The sequence below is a fragment of the Esox lucius genome, chromosome 6 (genome assembly GCF_011004845.1).
Source record: "Esox lucius isolate fEsoLuc1 chromosome 6, fEsoLuc1.pri, whole genome shotgun sequence".
In the NCBI taxonomy this organism is placed as follows: domain Eukaryota; kingdom Metazoa; phylum Chordata; class Actinopteri; order Esociformes; family Esocidae; genus Esox; species Esox lucius.
Window position 1 is genome coordinate 16,448,257 of NC_047574.1, and position 24,049 is coordinate 16,472,305.

At 40.2% G+C, this 24,049-nt stretch overlaps 1 protein-coding gene across 4 annotated transcripts in view; it reads left to right on the forward strand.

Annotated features, from left to right (window-relative positions):
• ccser2a (coiled-coil serine-rich protein 2a) overlaps positions 1–24,049 on the forward strand; it is a 65,672-nt gene that overhangs the window by 18,215 nt on the left and 23,408 nt on the right. For all 4 annotated transcript variants that reach the window (XM_020047604.3, XM_010869915.5, XM_020047606.3 and 1 more), the window contains exons 5-9: positions 11,586–11,667; positions 20,352–20,463; positions 20,683–20,869; positions 22,457–22,519; positions 22,757–22,864. In XM_020047604.3, the coding sequence (XP_019903163.1) occupies positions 11,586–11,667; positions 20,352–20,463; positions 20,683–20,869; positions 22,457–22,519; positions 22,757–22,864 (552 nt within the window). The remainder of the gene's footprint in view (positions 1–11,585; positions 11,668–20,351; positions 20,464–20,682; positions 20,870–22,456; positions 22,520–22,756; positions 22,865–24,049) is intronic.

The following is a 24,049-nucleotide window of genomic DNA, read 5'->3' on the forward strand; positions in this document are numbered from 1 at the left end:
GGGTTGTACTCATCCTTCTTCTTCCTCCAAACACAGCGAGTGGAGTTTAGATCAAAAAGCTCTATATTTGTCTCATCAGACCACATGACCTTCTCCCATTCCTCCTCTGGTTCATCCAGATGGTCATTGGCAAACTTCAGATGGGCCTGGACATGCGCTGGCTTGAGCAGGGGGATCTTGCGTGCGCTGCAGGAGTTTAATCCATGATGGCGTAGTGTGTTACTAATGGTTTTCTTTGAGACTGCGGTCACAGCTCTCTTCAGGTCATTGACCAGGTCCTGCTGTGTAATTCTGGGCTGATCCCTCAGCTTTCTCATGATCATTGATTCCCCACGAGGTGAGATCTTGCATGGAGCCCCAGACCGAGGGAGATTGACCATCATCTTGAACTTCTTGCATTTTCTAATTGCGCCAACAGTTGTTCTCACCAAGCTGCTTGTCTTCTCACCAAGCTGCATGCCTTTTGTCCTGTAGGCCATCCCAGCCTTGTGCAGGTCTACAATTTTATCCCTGATGTCCTTACACAGCTCTCTGGTCTTAGCCATTGTGGAGAGGTTGGAGTCTGTTTGATTGAGTGTGTGGACAGGTGTCTTTTGTACAGGTAACGAGTTCAAACAGGTGCAGTTAATACAGGTAATGAGTGGAAAACAGACGGGCTTCTTAAAGAAAAACTAACAGATCTGTGAGAGACGGAATTCTTACTGGTTGGTAGGTGATCAAATACTTATGTCATGCAATAAAATGCAAATGAATTATTTAAAAATCCTACAATGTGATTTTCTGGATTTTTGTCTCTCACAGTTGAAGTGTACCTATGATAAAAATTACAGACCTCTACATGCTTTGTAAGTAGGAAAACCTGCAAAATCCGCAGTGTATCAAATACTTGTTCTCCCCACTGTACCTTGACGATTAATGGTTGAATGAATAAAGAAAATAAAGAAATGTTAATATACGGCATCCGGTCCCTTTTACACAGAGTAATGACATTTGACAGACATGCTCATGGATAAGAGTCATGCTTTCCCTTGTGATATCTTAGACACCACCGGCGCGACATTGACTTGGTTAAATGATGCATAGCAATCTGGCGTCTTTGGGAAGCCTCCCTGGGCTGTTTAATGTTACCTTGTCAATCGTTAGGCCTGTATCTTGCGAGACTGAGCAAGAACATTCAGCTTTAATGTAACTTCTGGCCTACTTAACAGGCACCTTTGTGAGAAGTGATAATCTAGGTGATTAGGAGAACAATTAGGAATACAGACAACAGATCTTGATGAGTGTTGTTTTAGCAGGTTGGTGGAATTATATAAATATCAAGGCCGACTCGCTGTGGATCTGCTTGGTCTGATTATATGGTTCATGTGGCTAATCCCTGTCACACTCCTGCAGCTGCAGGGAATGAGATTTGTACAGTTGATCAGTTCTCCCCTACTGTCAACAAGGTCCTTTATGCCAGTGACAGTAGAGGCACACATAAGGGCGAAGCGTTGGCACAGTATGCAAATATCTTCTCTCCTCCCGAATCCTGTAGGGAGGGACTATGGCCATATCACACTCTCTAGGATGTTTGCCTGACATATCTGGTATGTGTATCTAGACTACGCTGTTGCTTGGTCAGTTTTGGATGGCTTTAAACCATACAGTGGTGAACAGGCAGTTTTAATGAAAACAGTTGTTCAACAGTTTGACACCACTAGATCAACAACAAATACATATTCAGTTGGTAAAGAGAGTGTATAATACATATTCAGCTCCGGAAACAATGAAGAGACCACTGCACCTTTTTCTTTCCTTTCCAAAAAAGTTGAAAAGGAAAGTTTTGAGTGAGGAACAGAAGCGTTCAATTTGCAGTGGTCTCTTCATTTTAACCCTTCGGTTCCTCACTCAAAACCTTCCTTTTCAACTTTTTTGGAAAGGAAAGAAAAAGGTGCAGTGGTCTCTTAATTTTTTCATATATAGAGGAGATTTAATGCTAAAACCCTCATTAAATGTGAAGGGCATCCACTAATTTGATAGTTTATGTTGATGTTAATGTTTTAGAGATCTTATTATAATGCCCTCAGAAAGTATTCAGACGTATTCAGTGTCTCCATGTTTTTGTGTGTTGTCGACTTACACTCACATAAAGGATTATTAGGAACACCTGTTCAGTTTCTCATTAATGCAATTATCTAATCAACCAATCACATGGCAGTTGCTTCAATGCATTTAGGGGTGTGGTCCTGTTCAAGACAATCTCCTGAACTCCAAACTGAATGTCAGAATGGGAAAGAAAGGTGATTTAAGCAATTTTGAGCGTGGCACAGTTGTTGGTGCCAGACGGACCGGTCTGAGTATTTCACAATCTGCTCAGTTACTGTGATTTTCACGCAGAACCATTTCTAGGGTTTACAAAGAATGGTGTGAAAAGGGAAAAACATCTAGTATGCGGCAGTCCTGTGGGCGAAAATGCCTTGTTGATGCTAGAGGTCAGAGGAGAATGGGCCGACTGATTAAAGCTGATAGAAGAGCAACTTTGACTGAAATAACCACTTGTTACAACCGAGGTATGCAGCAAAGCATTTGTGAAGCCACAACACGCACAACCTTGAGGCGGATGGGCTACAACAGCAGAAGACCCCACCAGGTACCACTCATCTCCACTACAAATAGGAAAAAGAGGCTACAATTTGCACAAGCTCACCAAAATTGGACAGTTGAAGACTGGAAGATTGTTGCCTGGTCTGATGAGTCTCGATTTCTGTTGAGACATTCAGATGGTAGAGTCAGAATTTGGCGTAAACAGAATGAGAAAATGGATCCATCATGCCTTATTACCACTGTGCAGGATGGTGGTGGTGGTGTAATGGTGTGGGGGATGTTTTCTTGGCAAACTTTAGGCCCCTTAGTGCCAATTGGGCATCGTTTAAATGCCACGGCCTACCTGAGCATTGTTTCTGACCATGTCCATCCCTTTATGACCACCATGTACCCATCCTCTGATGGCTACTTCCAGCAGGATAATGCACCATGTCACAAAGCTGGAATCATTTCAAATTGGTTTCTTGAACATGACAATGAGTTCACTGTACTGAAATGGCCCCCACAGTCACCAGATCTCAACCCAATAGAGCATCTTTGGGGTGTGGTGGAACGGGAGCTTTGTGCCCTGGATGTGCATCCCACAAATCTCCATCAACTGCAAGATGCTATCCTATCAATATGGGCCAACATTTCTAAAGAATGCTTTCAGCACCTTGTTGAATCAATGCCACGTAGAATTAAGGCAGTTCTGAAGGCGAAAGGGGTCAAACACTGTATTAGTATGGTGTTCCTAATAATCCTTTAGGTGAGTGTAATTTACAACTGGAAAAAAAACCCCGATAAATCTACACCTAATTTTGACAAAGTGAAAATATCTGTTTAGGAATGTGTGTCATTGTATATATATAAAAAACATGAAATACCTCATGTACATAAGGATTCAGACCCTTCATTCAGTTCTTTGTAAAAGCACATCACTGCTTTGGGTCTTCTAGAGAATGCCTCAACCAGCTTTGCTCACCTGGATTTGGGTAGTTTCTCCCATTCTTCCTTAGATCCTGTCAAGCCCTGTCTGATGAATGGGGTGGATTTGATATGTTCATCCTTTCCTCAATTCTGACCAGTCCTCCAGTCCCTGAGATGCATTTCCATAGCGTGATGCTCCCACCACCATGCTTCACCCTGCCTTTTACTCAAGGGTGGCATTAGTCTATATATTTTACAATAAAGTCCTAATAGATAAAGTCCTAATAGATTGAGTCCTTCAGAGATAATTATCCTTCTGGCAGGTTCTCCCATCTCTAAAGAGTAACTCTGAAGCTCTGTTAGAGTGACCTTTGGGTTTTTGGTCACCCCCATGGCCAAGGAACCTCTTGCCCGGTTACTTAATTTGGCTGGACTTCTAGCACTAGGAAGAGGGTTGGTAGTTCCAAACTTCTTTTAGTTCATAATGATGGAGTCCACTCGTGTGAACTTTTAATGCTTTAGAGATTTGTTTTAGAACCTTCCCCAGATCAATTCCCCAGCACAATTCTGTCTGAGGTCTATGGAGAGTTCCCTGAATGGCTTGGTTTTTTGATCTGACATGCACTGTGAAGTATGGGACCTTATATAGAATTATGTGTGCGTTTCTAAATCATGTCCAATCAATAGCATTTTTCACAGGTGGACTCTAGTCCAGTTCTAGAGACATCACAAGGTTGATTTGAGGAAACAGGATGTATCTGAGCTCAATATGGAGTGTCATGATAAAGGTCCTGAATATTTATGCAAATAAAATATATTTTAGATTGTCAAAAAATTGGCACCTATTTCAAATAAATTGTTTCACCTTGTGATTATAGGGTATTGTGTGTGGATTGTCCAAAATAAATTAAGTCTATAACACAACAAATGTGGAGAAAGTGAAGGGGTTTCATTTTTTCCTAAGGTACTATATAAGTATGTGTGTGAATGTGATATGTAGACTTAATGAAAGTACAACATGTAACCATTACTAATGACAGAGACTGATCTACACTGCACAGACATCAATCAACAGTCTTTAGACATGTCTGAAGTTCCCATTTAAAATATAACTGATTGCAACCCTTTGTGAACATGAGAATGTTGATGGTAAAAAAGAGGCAGTTTGCCTTTTTTTGGCACTGGTGTGTAAAAGTGGCTGAGTTGAGCAAAGGGTCACTGAAAATGTATATAATGTATGTGCCAATTTTGCCTTATTTCATCAAAATGACTCACATTCAGACATGGAATTTCATGACTAACTGAGGTATTGTAGTGATTCTACATTTATATTATGGACATATAAACATACAACCCCATTTTTCAAATACTTGGGACGCTGCAAAAAATGCAAATAAAAACAGAATCCTATAGTATGCAAGTCATTTATCCCTATATTTTATCAAAAATAGTATAATGACGACATATCAAATGTTTAAAATTTTGGAAAAATACTTTGATGCCAGCAACATATTTCGAAAATGTTGGGACAGGCATCAAAAGACTGGAGAAGTTGTGTAATATATATTTTTAAAACAACTGGTTTCCAGTTTTTGTTGCCCCTGTCCCAGCTTTTTTAAAAGGTGTTTTAAATTCAAAGTGGGCATATATTATTCAAGAAACCGTAACGTTTCTCAGTTTTAGTTTGATATGTTGTCTTTGTACTATTTTCTATTGAATATTGTGTTTAAATGATTTGCACATTGCATTCTGTTTTTCTTGACATTCTACACAGAGTCCCAACTTTTTTGGAAACGGGGTTGTATATCCAGCCCTAAAAGGTAGGTTAACATTTATTTTTTCTAATTGTAAAAGTCACAAACTTAAATGATTGTGTATTGTTTCTTGGTAAGGGATATACAGTGGGGAGAACAAGTATTTGATACACTGCCGATTTTGCTGGTTTTCCCACTTACAAAGCATGTAGAACTGTGAGTACAACTCTTCAACTGTGAGTGGCGGAATCTAAAACTAAAATCCAGAAAATGACATTGTATGATTAAGTAATTGATTTGCATTTTATTGCATGACATAAGTATTTGATACATCAGAAAAGCAGAACTTAATATTTCGTAGAGAAACTTTGTTTGCAATTACAGAGATCATACGTTTCCTGTAGTTCTTGACCAGGTTTTCATACACTGCAGCAGGGAATTTGGCCCAGTCCTCCATACAGACCTCCAGATCCTTCAGGTTTCGGGGCTGTCACTGGGCAATACGGACTTTCAGCTCCCTCCAAAGATTTACTATTGGGTACAGGTCTGGAGACTGGTTAGACTCCAGGACCTTGAGATGCTTCTTACGGAGCCACTCCTTAGTTGCCCTGGCTGTGTGTTTCGGGTCGTTGTCATGCTGGAAGACTTTCTGAGGGAAGGAGGTTGGTGGGCAAGATCTGGCGATTCATGGCCCCATCCATCCTCCCCTCAATACGGTGCAATAGTTCTGTCCCCTTTGCAGAAAAGCATCCCCAAAGAATGACGTTTCCACCTCCATGCTTCACGGTTCTTCCTCCGAACATGGCGAGTGGAGTTTAGACCAAAAAGCAAAATGTTTGTCTCATCAGACCACATGACCTTCTCCCATTCCTCTTCTGGATCTTCCAGATGGTCATTGGCATACTTCAGACGGGCCTGGACATGCGCTGGCTTGAGCAGGGGAACCTTGCGAGCGCTGCAGGATTTTAATCCATGACGGCGTAGTGTTTTACTAATGGTTTTCTTTGAGACTGTGGTCCCAGCTCTCTTCAGGTCATTGACCAGGACCTGCCGTGTAGATCTGGGCTGATCCCTCACCTTCCTCATGATCATTGATGCCCCACGAGGTGAGTTCTTGCATGGAGCCCCAGACCGAGGGAGATTGAGCGTAATCTTGAACTTCTTCCATTTTCTAATAATTGCACCAACAGTTGTTGCCTTCTCACCAAGCTGCTTGCCTATTGTCCTGTAGTCCATCCCAGCCTTGTGCAGGTCTACAATTTTATCCCTGATGTCCTTACACAGCTCTCTGGTCTTGGCCATTGTGGAGAGGTTGGAATCTGTTTGATTGAGTGTGTGGAAAGGTGTCTTTTATACGGGTAACAAGTTCAAACAGGTGTCGTTAATACAGGTAATGAGTGGAGAACAGGCGGGCTTCTTAAAGTAAAACTAACAGGTCTGTGAGAGCCGGAATTCTTACTGGTTGGTAGGTGATCAAATACTTATGTCATGCAATAATGCGATAAATGCAAATTAATTATTTAAAAAGTTGGATTTTAGTTAAGATTCCATCTCTCACAGTTGAAGAGTACCTATGATAAAAATTACAGACAAAAAATCAGCAATGTATCAAATACTTGTTCTCCCCACTGTAAACTCAACAAAGAACTTCAGATTAAACTGATATGGTTTTATCTGTACCTTTTAGATTTTTATGCTCTATTCAAAGTGCATCTGTGATGCTTATGTACAGATGAAATCGTTCTTTTTTCAGGTCACTCCCAAAACTGTGACTGTCACTCCCATTGCTAATACATTATTTAATGTGGCTGTTAGCATTGTTGCTGCAATTGCAATAAAGGATATGAGCCAGGAAAACCAGGGCTTTCTGGCAGTGTAAAGCAATTTATGTTTCTGAGTGTGCTGTACACAGACATAACCATCAGTACTGGTCCTGAACCACTGCAAGGTCCACTTGTCCAAAGAAAGAAATGAAGGCAGAGGGTTATGAAAACAGAGAGGTGAGGTGAAATAGAATGAAGTAAAGCCAGAAAAGACAGGAGAAAAGAAACCAGAGTGGAAAGGAAAGTGGTTCACAGTGGCATGGTTGTAGGATACTTCATTAAGGTTAAGATGGTTATGAAAAGAGAGAGGTGAGGGGAAAAATAATGAAGTAAAGCCTGAAAAGACAGGAGAAAGGAAACCAGAGTGGAAAGGAAAGTGGTTCACAGTGGCATGGTTGTAGGATACTTCATTAAGGTTAAGATGGTTATGAAAAGAGAGCGAGGGATGACTCACCAACTCACTCCCATGATGCTGGCAGGCACCAAGGGCAGCAACAAAAGGAGATGACAGGAGGATGTAAATAGTAGAGGGAGAGATTTGTGATTTAGTTTTTGGTTTTTGTTAGACATAACGAGGCCCACGACATGCTAACAGCTCATTGTCTGACTCATCTGTCCATAGAACTGCTTTCCAGAAGTCTTGCCGAGCTTCAGTTATGAGCAGCATGGGGTCCCCTTATGTCTGAAGAAAACCAAACACTGAGTTCCGCATTATTGACACCATAGTAATTTGATGTTTTTTTAAGATGCTCTGCTACCTCAGAACCTGAAGAAAATTCTAGAGATGTTAGTTAAGAAGAATCTCTCTGTGAAAAATATATTACATTTTTTAAATATAAATCACAATTTAAACAGTATTATACTTTACCCCCACAAAAATACAATATGTTGGCAGCAATCACGTCTGTATCTACTGTGCTTGGATTCACTGTTAAATGCTCTGCACACCTCGGGTGTCATCCATAAACACTACAGAAAAAATGATTCTATTGTACTTTAGAATGTTATTTACAGGCATTTAAAAACAGAATGAAGTGTATTTTCTCTTAGCATTCCTAGGAGCAAACTAAATATGAAAGGAACAATGCTCAGGTAACAATTGAAAGAGAATCTGTCACACTCTAAAATCCTTACCCTGGGATAGAAAAAAATAATCTGCAAGGCAAAGCCATGAATATTACTATATATTTATATCCAAAAACATATCCAAAATGTTTTCAAGAGGTGGTAACTTCTGCGAAAGAATATGAAAGAGCTAACCTTAGATTATTCAAAATAATATTGAAGAAACGATATGATTAGTTTATTTCTGTTTTTATTGTGTGTTTAAATATGCCAGGGCTTTTACAATGATTTATTGATCTGTATTTCATGGCAGTAGGGAGATGAAGGGGGTATTTAAGGTTAGCTGACTGTGGGACACAGTAACTATAATGTAACCTAAATGAATTACATATTGGAACAATGCACTATAAATAATAAAATATATCACCATGTAATATGTATGAGAGATAGATAATCATGCAACTGGTGTAAATTTGTGGTATTTAGGGACGGAGTAAGAACTAGGACTTTGGCCCAAATCAACTACCCCGTCCCAGATGCACATACAAACCAGCGAAAGCACCTCAACACCGGCTAGAGTCTAGCCGCTAGACTCATCACAGCAATTGTACAGTGCTACGTTCTGCCCCGGAGAAGGCATTATAGCTTTCTAAACGTATACTTACGAAGACATAGAACACTGTCTGGCTGTGAAACAATAGAGGACAGTCAAAAACAGAGACAGCGTCAGTAATAAGGCCATTATGAATTGGATTTACATGTAGCATGCTTTTAGGCGCCCAAAGTGCTTCACACGGTAAGGGGAGAGAGCTAGTCAGTTTGCGCCAGAACACTCACCACCAGGTCTCGGTTGTCTAGTGATATATGCCAAATAGAAATGACGAGATGGCAGTAATGGAAGTGTGTCCAGGTTGGGAATATGGCCGTGACGCCCGTCTTAACACCCCTATTCTTATTATCGATGATTACGTGACCATAGAGAGTCAGGACACCTGTTTAACATCCCATATGAAAGATAGCACCCTACACAGATGCTTGTCCTCTTCGCTACTCTGGGTTATTGAGATTTGATCCCTAGAGGGAGGAGTGCCCCCTGCTGGCCCGCTAACACCACTTCCAGCAGCATATGGTTTCCCATCGAGAGACCAACCAACACCATCTCTGCTTAGTTTGAGAGGCAAACCAGCTGTGATATTCAGGGTTCCATGCTGCAGGCTTTGTAGGAAGACGTAAGGGACAGAGGAGAAATGAGGTAGAGAAGAATAATCAGACACTTAAAGGTGGATGGTTTTATTCATTGATTGCATCTGCGTCATTGCATTTGTCACTAACATTCTATAGATGTTATGGTCATATTGATGACCTGAAGTTAAAATGGGGCTAATTACTTCAAACACAGGCTAATTAGTGTTTCTTCTAAATTACAATGTAGGGGCTTTGAAAATACGACCACATTGCTAAAGTAGGAAATTAGTAGAAAACCACATTTCTAAATACCATCTAAATACTCTTTGACAGATGGCAGTGCAATTAGCTATCCAATTCAGTCAAAAATAGCTTGTGACGCTAACGTTATCTAGCAAACATTTGGTGGACTCCCTTTAATATTAACTACCTTGTTAACTTAACATTATACTGTATCTAATATCACTGTTTAAGGCCTGGGTTGTCTGCAGTTTTTGCAAAAAAGCATTCATTTTTATATCAGGTAAAATGTTATAGAACACAGTTTGAAAGGCCCACCAGGAATTCTTCTGTTGCTCTGGAGGAGCGGCCCGATGTTTGTAATCTGCTCAGCAGGTGTCTAAAGACCTGCGCTGGTACTGTGGTCCTGCTGATACCCAGATCACTCTGTTGGGTGATTCTTACGTCAGACTGCTGGGGCAGTCAGCTAGAGTGGGATTTGTGTACAATATGATCCCAGATTCCCGGCCATTCAACCAGCCCTTTTCTCCTCTTCTTGGAGGAGATTATGTGGCCTGCACTGCATCGAAACGGAAGCTTGTCAGTGTGAAATGCAGCAACGTGCCATGACTAAGCCCTGCTCCTCATGATAGACCTCTAGAAGAGGAGGAAGAGAGTGAGAGAGAGGGGATAAGAGAAAGCAAAAGATGAAATGAGGAGAAAAGGAAAAGAAGAGTGTAGAGGGGTAGAAGAGCGACAGGCAACGGTAGTGGGAGAGGGCTAAGAATGAGAGGGAAAAGATGGAGAAAGGCAATTTAATCATAATAATAGTACGAAATGAGTGAACCCATGGTAGTACGCATGTGTGTGGAGCAATGTACAGTAAAGAGGGGCACACTGAGAGATGAATGTATGGATCATATATTTCTGTTTTCTGTCATGTTTCCATGTTTGATTTAGAAAACCATTCACTTAGCATGAAAACAAGACTTATGTTAGTTACATTTAGATTTTCTGCTGAAGCAGAACTTTGCTTTTCGGTTAATTCTTTGAATATCATATAAAAAGTATAAAGGCAAAGAGAACAAATCAATACTTTAAAGTAATAATTCATAAAATGTTGCTTTAAAGTATAGTGATCAATGTAAAGCCTATTACATTGATCGATTTAACCAGAGGCAAAGAAAAAGTTTTAAAGCTTTATAAGGAGGCAAGGTATTTTTGGGGATTTCTCCTTTCTCGTCAAAAAGGCTGGCCAAAACCCATATGGAGTAAAGTCAATAAACACTGGCTCCTGGACCGCGGTATATAATGAAAAGGGAAGACAAAAGCCGTTCAAAACATTTAGTTTCACTTAATACTGTACTTTGCTGGAAGTTGGGGCGAGAACATAAAATCTTTCTAATTGTGGCACAAATAGACATTAGTAAATCAACAGGATAGCAGTTGATTCCTTGTCCTAGCGAGGACGGCGAGAGTTCCTTGTGGTGTACAATGTCACTCTCTCCCAAAGTCTGCTACAAAGAGAACATCAACAGGTGCGCCTAACCCTTAAATGGAACCAGAGAGAGAGCAGTCAAGTGATACCAGCCATAATACGTTGGGACTATACTGATCACTAACCCCCTGATGAGATGGCTGTTGGAACACAATGGTCCGGTCAGTTAATGTACTCTCACAATTTTGTATCATTTGAAATCATCAACAAGCAGAATAATCAGGTGAATATTATTTTACCTGTAATTACAATAGTTGTAATAATATAATCTCTTCACATTATCATACTCATTCAGGAGTGTAAAAAACGTGTTTGTCTCTGAGAATGTGATTGATTCAAAACTGAGTATTGTAAGTGCAGTTATCATGCAGTGCTGTAGTTATGTCTTTTGTGATTTCAGAACCTACTCCTCCTGACATTCTGGATAATTGCTTGTGAGGATCGTTGTGAATTGACAAACGATTTGGTTACATGCTTAAATATTTTCGTGACTGTGTTCAAACCAGATGAAACCTGTGATTGAAACATGTCCTTTTTCGCACCATGCAGGAAATTCTTAACCTGGACAACCTGGAGGATGATGACCTCATGTTGGATGTGGACCTCCTTGATGATAGTGCTCTACTCAATGGTGAGTACGCTGATAGTAGTGGCATCACATGCAGTTACTTCAAGGGCTCATAGACCTCCTTTTCCCCCATGTGCTACTAAACTAATGATTGGTTCAGTATAGCCCTAATAATTACAACCCACGTTACGTTGGTAACGGTCTCTCAGTCATCATGACTTGTTTACATAAGCTTAAATTAAATAGAGAAATGTAATCATTGCTACAATTTAGCTGTGCCTCATACAGTGGATAATATAAAAAGTCTACAATCATTTCAGAACTTTTTCCACTTTTAATGTGACCTATAATGTGAAAAAATCAATTGAAAAACAAACTGAAATCTTCAAGGGGGAACAATGAGAGATAGCAACCTTACAATAACCTAATTGCATAAATGTGCCCTCTTATAACTGGGGATGTGGTTGTGTTCAGAATTAACCAATCACATTCAAATTCATGTTACAGTGGGGCAAAAAAGTATTTAGTCAGCCACCAATTGTGCAAGTTCTCCCACTTAAAAAGATGAGAGAGGCCTGTAATCTTCATCATAGGTACACTTCAACTCTGAGAGACAAAATGAGAAAAAAAATCCAGAAAATCACATTGTAGGATTTTTTATTAATTCATTGGTAATTCATAAAAAGTATTTTGTCACCTACAAACAAGCAAGATTTCTGGCTCTCACAGACCTATAACTTCTTCTTTAAGAGGCTCCTCTGTCCTCCACTCGTTACCTGTATTAATGGCACCTGTTTGAACTTGTTATCAGTATAAAAGACACCTGTCCACAACCTCAAACAGTCACACTCCAAGAACGGTGAGCAAAAATCCCAGAACCAAACGGCGGGACCTAGTGAATGACGTGCAGAGAGCTGGGACCAAAGTAACAAAGCCTACCTTCAGTAACACACTACGCCGCCAGGGATTCAAATCCTGCAGTGCCAGACGTGTCCCCCTGCTTAAGCCATTACATGTCCAGGTCCGTCTGAGGTTTGCTAGAGAGCATTTGGATGGTCCAGAAGAGGATTGGAAGAATGTCATATGGTCAGATGAATCCAAAATAGAACTTTTTGGTAAAAACTCAACTTGTCGTGTTTGGAGGAGAAAGAATGCTTAGTTGCATCCAAAGAACACCATACCTACTATGAAGAATGGGGGTGGAAACATCATGCTTTGGGGCTGTTTTTCTGCAAAGGGACCAGGACGACTGATCCGTGTAAAGGAAAGAATGAATGGGGCCATGTATTGTGAGATTTTGAGTGAAAACCTCCTTCCATCAGCAAGGGCATTGAAGATGAAACGTGGCTGGGTCTTTCAGCATGACAATGATGCCAAACACACCGCCCGGGCAACGAAGGAGTGGCTTCATAAGAAGCATTTCAAGGTTTTGGAGTGGCCTAGCCAGTTACCAGATCTCAACCCCATAGAAAATCTTTGGAGGGAGTTGAAAGTCTGTGTTGCCCAGCGACAGCCCCAAAACATCACTGCTCTAGAGGAGATCTGCATGGAGGAATGGGCCTAAATACCAGCAACAGTGTGTGAAAACCTTGTGAAGACTTACAGAAAACGTTTGACCTCTACCATTGCCAACAAAGGGTATATTACAAAGTATTGAGATGAACTTTTGTTTTTGTCCGAATACTTATTTTCCACCATAATTTACCAATAAATGTGATTTTCTGGATATTTTTTTCTCATTTTGTCTCTCTAAGTTGAAGTGTACCTATGATGAATATTACAGGCCTCTCTCATCTTTTTAAGTGGGAGAACTTGCACAATTGGTGGCTGACTAAATACTTTTTTGCCCCACTGTATCTTAAAGATGCATTTTGGATTTGGGCAAACCACTGCTAACGAGATCGTACCTAGTTATATCAGCTAGCTTCTTTTTAATTGGTTTGAACTATTTTGAGGTTATGTTTGTGTCCATATTAATGATGCTGCTGCATAATTTTGCTTGGTCAGAAATAATTCTAGCAGACATCCAATTACTCTGTAGCAGGGGTTTCCAAATTGTTTGAGCCTTTTATTCAATTTTTATATTTATAAACAGAACCTCACCATTTAAAACCAATATCCAAAACACATAATATTATTATAATTCTCAGTTGGTGCTATAACAGTTTATCAAAAACAGGTCTTACATTCATTTGAAAAATTTAATTTCACCCACTGTAAAGTTGTCTTTCTATTTACATTATGTGGACACAGATATTTTAGCTGAATGTGAAATACAGTCATTGTTAAAGGCACCCAACAAATCACAGAAAAATAAATATAAAAAAAAGAAAATTGTGCAATTGAAATAGAAACAGAAATGCAATTTCCTTATGTGGAAAAAGGTAGTAGACCCCTACATTTGCCATCACAATAAAATTGCCTAAATGAGGATGAGGTGCACCCAAGCAGGTGCAAATGATGAGAAAATTATTATATAGTAACTTAAGAGGGTCCAGTCTTCCATGAACATTAAAAACCTGGTCTGGCTTGACCTTAATCATATGGGTGTGTGACATCATGCCAAGATCAAAATACCTACCATGGTCCTTAGAGGAAAGATTATTGATGCCTGTGAGTCTGGGAGGGGTTACAAAGCCATTTCCAAGCAGTTCAAAGTACATTAGTCACCTGTCAGACAGATCATCTTCAAATGCAGAAAATTTCAGACCACTGGCAATCTACATAGGTCAGTTTGGCCCACCAAAAATATACACATAGAAGTTTTTAAGAACCACAGGGTAATATCAAGCGATTTACAGGCCTGTTTTGCCACAATCAACATCAAAGTGTATGAGTCAACTGTCAAAAAGAGACTGCACGAACTTGGCATTCATGGAAGAACAAGAAGGAAGAAGACACTGTTCTCAAAAAAGAATATGAAGACACAACTGACATTTGCCAGAAAACACTGGGGTAAAGATCAAAACTAATGGAACAATTTGCTGTAGACAGATGTGTCAAAGTTGGAGTTGTTTGGCATCAATAAAGGATGAGGAATGGGAAACGCTGCCTTTGACTCCATAACAATCGTAAAGCATGGAGGCACTGGTATTATGGTTTGTAGCTTCTTTACTTCATAAGGGCCTGGCCAACTTGCCGTCTTTGAGTCAACCATAAATTGATTTTGCAACAGGACTGTGGTCCAAAAGACACAAGCCACTACAACAGAATAGCTCAAAAAGATGAAATGGAGTGAATGGCAGAGCCAAAGCCCAGATCTCAGTCCTATTGAAATGCTGAGGGGGACTTGAAGCAGGCTGTGCATGCAAGAATGCCCTCAAACATGACACAGTTGAAGCAGTACTGATGCGTGGGCAAAGATTCCAGCCAGTCGATGTAACAGACTGATAGACAGCTACAAGAAAAGGCTACATGATATTATTTCACCCAAAGGGGTAACACCAACTATTGAAGCTAGGAGTGTATTTATTATTGAAGATAGGGGTGTATTTCAGTAGATCTTTGATGAATACATGATTTGCTTAGTAAAATATTTCAGTGTAATTTCATAAATTAATTTACCTTTATCTGTCAATAGTTTTGAGGGGAAGATTACATATCCAAATGTTAAATATATAAATCTCCAAATGTTTAAAATCTTTCCAGGGGTTGTTTTCACACTACTCTGCCTGCATCAAGCAAGACCAGGCAATAATAAAATTGCTTTGTAAATTAAGTTATCATTTCTGATGTTATTCCCCCCAGTCTGATTTACTGCCTAGTCTTGACAAACAGGTCCACAGACTCCACATAATTTTATCTTTTAGAATTATTTTATATATTTTGCTTAAGCTGTTAAAAAGTTTGAGAGATATTTGTTGGAATATATATGACACGCCACATTTTGTATAATCTTGTTTCAAAAGAAAAGCAAACGTAATTTAGAAAAGCTGGTAGGAACTTGGTAGAAAATACATTGAATTGGCATAAATACTAAAAGATCAATATCCTGGAGTGGCCCATTCGAAAACCCGGACTTCGACCCAGTTTACATTTGTAAAAATAGTTGACAATTTTGCAAAGAAGAATGGGCATAATTTGCATTGTCTAGTTGTGGAAACCTGGTAAAGAGTTATCCAAATAGACTCATTGTCTGTAATTGCTGTCTAAGGTTCCTCTACCACATTTTAACTATGGAAGGAATACTTATGCAGTCAATTATTTTCATTAATACATTTTATAATTATTTAGAAAAAGGTGTACATTTTTTTTATTTCTGACCTTAAGAACTTTTTAGCGGAGCCGGCCAAGAAGAGCAAATGTCTCTTGCTGAGTGAGTGCATGAGTGACTGACTGGCTAACTACCGGTTGTTAAATAGGGTGATGGTTAGATAAGCGGACTTGTGAAGTATAGGTCCCAAGTTCGTATCTCCTCGCAGGCGAAGCAAAGTATGTGTTATGAATTATTCCATATAGACAAAAACTTTGCTGGCTAAAACCGTCAGTATCTGCATTATAGTAAGCCTGAAATAAAACAGTTTACGGTTATATTGCGACTGTTTCTGATGGATTTTCAAAGTACGCATCCTACAACATACATTAGTTATGTTATAGTAAGCCTTAACTGAAGCTGTATACGGTTGTATTGCGACTGTTTTTGTCATGGAAAAGTTTATCTTCAGTCTTGCTAGCAATTGCTCAATTCTTATGATTATTCCTAGGAAGATAGTAGATACTAGTAAGCCTATTACTGGCTAATAAGCTGTTAAAACGTCCAGTGGCAAAAGCAATACAGTTTATAGACACTATGGTGGAGGTAAACTTAATAAGAAATGTTAGTCAGTTTAACACAATCTAGCGACTGCTGAAACGTGTAATGCTGTGGCGTAGTCGTTAAAGACAGTGCCTCTCATGTGAAAGACCTAAGTTCAAACCTATTGAGTGCAACAACATTTACTAATAATTTCTGGTAGATTCCACGATTCTCTCGTCTTTTCACTAGATGACATTTTTTTGATATTGTCGCCTTTATTGATAGTTATTGTGTCATTCACGAAATAAATAAATAAGTAAGTTGTTTTGCCATACATGGATGTGGTGGAGGTAAACTTAGTAAGAAATGTTTTACTGTATCAATGTCATTCACGATTGGCCAATTAACTGTTAAAACGGCCAGTGAAAAAAGAGGATTTGTTCAGGATAGACAGAAGAGGCTATACTGACACCTGGCAAATGTACAGCTCCATGGTGTAGTGGTTTAACGACACAACCTTTCACATGTCATTTGATCAGTGACAAACACCTGTTCAAATGTATTTTTATTTTTTTGGGGAAAGTCCAAGGGGGAGTCTTGAGAGCCACTGTATATGGAACACATTTTGGTCAACTGAGAAATAACAATTGTGGTTCTGATTAAGGATCCTTGTTGAGGGGTTCCATATCAAGAAACCAATTGAACCCCTTTTTGGTTCTATATGAAGCCTTTTATGTAAGAGTGCACGCACACACACACTCACACACACACATGCACCAATCCCCAGGGCAGCTGCCCAAACGTAAATCTATGTAAACAGCAACAGCCTTGTTTTTCAGTTTACAGAGTTCTGTGTGTGACTTCTACAGAGTTCTGAGTGTGACAGGAATGTTAACACTGAAGGAATGTAAATACAACTGGGATCTCTCCCGGCAACTCTCTCTCCTCTTTTGTAAAGAGCCTATATTAATAGCTCTTCGTGTCATGGGGGGGGGGGGGGGGGTCCAGCCAAGTTCAGCCTTACGGGGTAGGCCTAGAAAGAGGGGAAGAGAGAGCTTTTGGGTTGCCTATTGCACACCCTCTCTCTCCTCTTCTTACTACTTCCCATGGACACGCAGGTTCTGCCAGCCAAGCAGGAAGGGGAAAGTCAGATGGGAAAGGGAGGTCCTGCTATTTTCTCTAGCAGGCAAGTTTCAGGTCCAATGACAGGAGAGGCCCAGTGGTCTCTGCTTTCCCTGTCTCAGTTGGTGACTCCCAGACTGACCACAGACTCCAGCCTGTCCCAGCCTCTTTGGCCACAGCTCCTGGGGAGTTTCTCAGAAATCAGACAGCAGGAAGAGTTCTTCCAGTCATGTAAACAGCTGACTAGCTCTTTAACCTACCCTTTTGAAGGAGTTTCGTACATGCGGAGAAGGGCTTTATGGGCATAGAAGAGAGTGGTGGAATGTAGCGGGTAAGTTGTTGAATTACTGGGCTGACTATTTAGGCAGGGTCGTTTTCAGTTGCAGTATGCGGAAAACGTCTGGGTAAGATATTTCTTTGGTCTTCGGCTAAAGAACTTGGCAGAGTTTCTGTGTTCTGTGGTATTCGTTTTTTCATTACCACTTATGGTCCATCTGCAATAAGAATGAGTTATTTAAATACTTTTATGCAATCTGTGTAGTTGTAGTCTGTTGTAGTTGTCTCAGTTTATTTTATGGCGATGTTTAATAGTGTTGCCATATGGTTTTGCCCCTTGCTTTCTCTGAAAGATTCATGAGCATGTGTGTCTATCTGTCTTGTGACTGTTTGGCAGGATACTTTGGTATTATTTTAAATTAATTATGTTCATAGCAATGGCACTTGGGTTACCTTTAGATGGATGCCAATGCTTGTGTGTGTGTGTGTGTTCTACAGCAGAACCATGAACATTATTGTGTTCCAAAGACTCTACCGAGTCTGACCGAAGCAATTGTTTGTAGCTACAACCATTTGGTGAAGACAACTTTGGTAAAAACATGACCCAGAACAACGTTGGTTGTCAACACTGTTGGTCACAGTTAGAATACGTACGAAGTTGTTTGTGGGTCCAGTGGTATGCTGATATGATCTGCTGTGTTTAGTGACTGCACGTACACTGGTGGAAAGCCATAGGTTTATAGCTATGATAGTTAATAGCACCCCATAGGTAGCCTGTTTTTATGCCAACTTTGAGTGAGATTGTGTAACTGGCCTCTGGCGACAGATAACTTGGTGAACGGTGTCTTTGTACCTCTTGTGTATTGTGTTCATTGAACATTGTATATATACTGTGCAAAGGTATTCAAACCCCTAACCAATTCTCTGTTTTTACTGGCTTAAGTTGTTCATTGGAATTTCATTGTGTTTGATATTTTACTTTCAAAGACTGACCACTGACATGCAAAATCCATTATTTTATGGTTACATTGGTTTCATGTTGGGACATTTAAAAAAAAATCTAAACAGAAATGTGTTGGGGTTATGGAACATATTTCACTAATCATCTATGTTTTTCTATAGTTTCTGTATTTGATTGATATATCTACAGGGTATGGCATGACATTGCAAAATGTAGTGATAGCCTTCCTTCTTCAAGATCCCTTTTACCTCGATCACCCACTTGACCACCACCAAAGCAACCTCAGACCATCACATTGCCTCCACCATGCTTGACAGATGGCACTCCTCCAGCATATTTTCATTTGGTCTGCATCTGCTCCAAGAAATGAATGGAACACTTCAATCACACATTGGGTCTCGATGAACAAAATGCATTGAAGTTCAAAATCTTTACTGTACACTGTGTAATTCGTTGAGAACAGAATAACGTAACAACAGTCAATGGGAACCAAAATCCCACTCTAATCGTGGCATGCTCCTGATTAGGTGGTCTCCTACCCAGACCTGGATCAGGGCATCAGTGAGCTCCTGGACAGTCTGTGGTACTACTTGGCGGCATCGGATGCACTGATACATAACGTCCCAGCGGTCCTCAATTGGATTCAGGTCTGGGGAACGTGGGGTACAGCCATTGGCATCAATGTCTTTGTCATACAGGAACTGCCTACACTCTCTGGCCACATGAGGCCAGGCATTGTCCTTCACCAGGAGGAAGCCAGGGCTCACTGCACCAGCATATGGACTAACGATGGGTCTAAGGATTTCTTCCTGGTACCTAACAGCAGTCAGTGTACCGTTGGCTAGCACGTGGGGGTCTGTGCGACAGTCCAAGGATATGCCTGGAGGAGCTGGACTACCTGTGCAACCTGAGTGGGCTGCAGGAACTGTCTCATGCTACCAGTAGTGACAAAGACATTAGCAAAATGCAAAACTAGAGAAGGATCAGTCAGGAAAGATAAAGAGAGAGCACCACCTGCAAAACCATACCGTTTTTAGGGGTTGTCTTGCTGTTGCCTCTCCAGTGCATCTGTGGTCACTTTCATTTGCACCAAAACAGGTGACATTGATTCACAATTGCTTATTGGTCCTAACTGGATAGATTGATATCCCTGAATTTGAATAGACTTGGTGTTATACTGTGATTATTACGTGTTCCCTTATTATTTTGAGCAGTGTATTTTGTGGTGTGTCATAGATGTGTCACAGCGTGGACCAGTGGTCTAAGCTGTTCGCTCCAATGCACATGTACCACTACAGCTTGGGTTTAGAAGTCCCAATACTTTTCCAGCAAAAAAATAGGCTCCATTCTATCTTAAAATAGCTTGTCTAACATAGAAAAGCTTGATGAAATCTATATTTTAAAACAAAACTCCATGTTTTATTTGTGCATCTAAATAAAGTATATAAAATATGCGCATGTTTGTCTAATAAAAAATTAACAAATTAACATCCTTTTAGCTACCATGTCTCATGAGGCAATATTTATGTCTGTGTGTGGTTGATTGATACAGTATTGTGTACTGTATGCTTGAGTGTGTACATTCATTTGTTTACATGCAACGCATACTGTCTAAGCTAACACCTGGATAACCTGAACTCTGTCTTTGCTCAGAGTCAAATAGCATGGCCCATTCTGAGCGCCCAGAGAGGGGGGGTGGGCAAGGTCACTGGAGGAGGAGGCAGCATCGCTGGAATGGACCAAACCCCTTCCATAATGACAACAGGTGAGATACTGCACGGTAGAAGGTAGAAGGACCAAAGATAACATAATCAACTCGGCGTGCTGTGTAATCATGGATATAAAGTTCGATTCGGAAATATGATTGGCCATTCTGGATAAAGCCATAGCACATTTGGTAAATGACCATTAAGGCCTAGCCAAGGTTGCAATTATAATTCATTGACTGCCTCTCCTCTCTAATTCTCTCCGTTTCCTCTCCCAGAGGTCCAGTGTTCCAGCAGTATAATGGCTGCGCTGGTCCTGGAGCATTCAGGGTTGGCCCCCGTCTCCCCCCTGTAGGGAGACATGATGGCAACACAGGGGCACTGGATGAGCTCACTCTGAAACACATGGCCCAGGACTGCAGCTCTGTGAAAAATAAGCTGCTCAAACTCAAGAGTTTATTACAGGTAACACATACACACGCTCCCTTAAAGGCATTCTCCAGAAACTCAATGTAATTCCAATCTAATCACTTAGAAGTGTTGAGCTATTTACTGACTAAGCAATGGAAATCACTGTTACTGCCGTCAGCTCCTTTTGGAATCCAATAGATTTACTGTTCAATAAAATCTCACTTGATTAGAATAACTATGATGTCAGGTTTTGAGTTTTTATTTTGCTAGGAGCAGGCTGCTGATGTTTTATTAAACAGTAACATAATAGGATTTTATCACATATCAAAATATCCAGGCCAGAGAATACTTGTTCAAATGCACTAGAAATCAGCATTTCACGGCTGCTTGTAGAAGTAACCATATAGGCCTCCTGACAAGGATGTAGCAGTGATAGACATAGAATCTGTCCAACGGTCACTTCCTCTCCTTAGATGAAGAGATTTATTGGGGAAATACCTGGCTTGATGTGATGCTTTGTCACCATAGAAAATAGCTGCTTTCTTTAATGTGAATGTCATATGTCTCATGACCAAGGCTTCAGAGTGAGCGAAAGTTAAGCTGTGGCACACAGTTGTATTCTGTGTCACTCATTTCGTCTTACCTGTTATTACTCCTGGAGCCAAACTTCCTCTGTGGGTTACCTGTGGTACCAAATCACTTAATAGATCTGTGAGTATCAGATGAGCCATTCCATTCAACAGAGAGACACACGCGCGCACACACAGACAGAGTCAGGGCTTTGTCAGACAGTTAATCAGTAATGTACAGCCTCTGACCATACAGCGTCTCATGTCTGGCCTTGCATGACCCCAATATCAGGCAGGCTGGTTTATATTGGCTATGGCCTCACGGCCTTCAACACATTACATTCCTCCAAAGAAGTCAACTGTGCCCCAAGGTGGTCTCTGATGTGACATGACAAAGTACCACACAGGCACTCTCTGTGATAGTACTTTTATTTGCTTTTTCGGAGCTGAGAATATCGTAAAAGGAACATATTTCACGGGGACCAATGTTGCCCATGCATGATTCATCTTTGATATTTGACTTCTTACTGTTTTTTAAGTAATGCTGTTGTTGGTTGGCGGATGTCATCTAATTAAAAAAGTCTGAAGGTATGTTTGTTTGTTTGTTGTCAGTAATTACCAGAGTAGTTTGGCCATGAGCACCAAACAGTTTGTTGGACCATTAGTTGTTAATTGTGTTTCTTTGGAGCTGTGATGTAGTGCTGTGGGCAGCAGCTGTAAAATGAGGCTCTGCTTTAATCGTAATTGATCTCTGAGCTAAGCAGCAAGCTGTATCGGTGCACCCAGCTGGTTATAGGTTAGCCATCCATAAAAAGAAATGTACAGGTTTTGGGTATACATGGTAAACATGGGTTGATGATGAATGCTTTTATTTTTTTTATGTCAATTTAACGGCTGCTATGCAATCATCAGCTTGTCTGTAGGATAATCTGCTGAAGAATCTAAATTACAATAGCAGTTTCATTATGAGGACATGTCAATGTCGAAACATGCTAGAACTGCCATGCACATTGTCCTTAGTGTGGTGGGTGTACACAGAATGTTATGTATGACCTATTGTATGTGTTTGTAGATGGAGGAGGGAGGCCCAGAGATTGTGGATGACAATGAGGAGGAGAACTGCATGACTCTACAGGTACAGTCAATCTTAACCAGGAGTAAACTAGTTCAGGTCTTAAGAGAGACATTTAGCATTGGGGGTGGCATGTAGCGTGGCTGTTAGGGCAGGTGACCAGTAATCAAAAAGTGAAACATCTGTTGTTCTGCCCCTGAGCAAGGCATTTCACCCTTATTGATCCTAGTGTGTTCTCAGTCATTTTTACAGTAACTGTTACAATAAGACCAATTACAAATTAATCACTGTCCGTTTCAGTTGGAGGAGCTAATGAAGGAGGTGCAGAGACTCAGAGAGGAGTTGAGGAGTAAGGAGAGGACAATCTCTCAGCTCACACAGCAGCAACTACAGCTACAGCAACAGGTGGTAAGTGTCCAGGAGGGGTCAGTAATAGAATAACAGTGTCCAACAGTTGTCCATTAGTGCCCACTAAAGCTGCTTATCGTTCTGTCTCCATCCTAATGCAACACATTATATGTGCTTATGTGGAGTTTCTTTGCCTTGTATAGTGAGATACATACAAGGATAAATGAACTGTAAGCTTGTACCGACATACATCAGTGTTTTAACATCAATTTGTGTCCAGGGCTTTGTGGTCTTGTTAGGCAAACAAACAGGCTGTCCACTGACATAATTGAAATTCCCCATGTAGAGTAGTTACAATTAGAAAAGCCCAGTATAGTAATTCTGCGTCTGCTAACCTCACACACAGTGCAGATCTTTGTTTGAACTTAAGGAACTTAGAGTGGGAGTAAGGGAGTGAGAGAGGGAAGTAAAAGGGAGAATAAATTGGAGTAGTGAAACGATTCAGAGAAACAGCAAGAGACAAGGAGATAAAATAATAAAGACTTAGGACACAGAGGAAAGAAACAAGGGAGTAATTAATGTACAAGTCAATGAGAGATGGATAAAGAGAGAGAATAATAGAGGAAAGGAAAGGGAGAATGAGAAAGATACACAGATAAAGATAATATATTGAGCCAGATAAGGGGAAATACTTAATGCTCTGTGGAGTTAGCTGCCAAAATCCTTGGTTCGAGCTGTAAGGAGAAAGACAAATGTGGGTATGTTCCATTTTATTGTGCCTCAGATCTTCATTGACTACATGATGTTATCTACTGTATTGCACATTAACCTCACCTGAACTCATTTTTAATGGAACTAATACTACATAATAATTTCAAATGTGTTTATTAAGAAGGAGCTGGCAATGAGTCTTTAATTGCATGTGTGGAGTGCAGACAGACAGAAAGGGATTTAGTAAATTATAAATGAAAACCATGTAAATGATATTACCATAGAGAGACTACAAGGAGAGTTCTCCAGACAAAATCTTTCTTACATATTTGGACATACTGCTATGTATTCTTCACTGCAATGCAATTTACAGACAAAGATAACTTAAGTCAACAAATGACACAGAAAGATGAAAATGGACACAAAAATTCTCAGAAATCCATTTTAATAGCACAGAAAAAATGTAAGTACACTCATAACTTCAATAGCTGGGGTTTCTCCCTTTGACTAAAATAACCCTTGGTATAGACGACA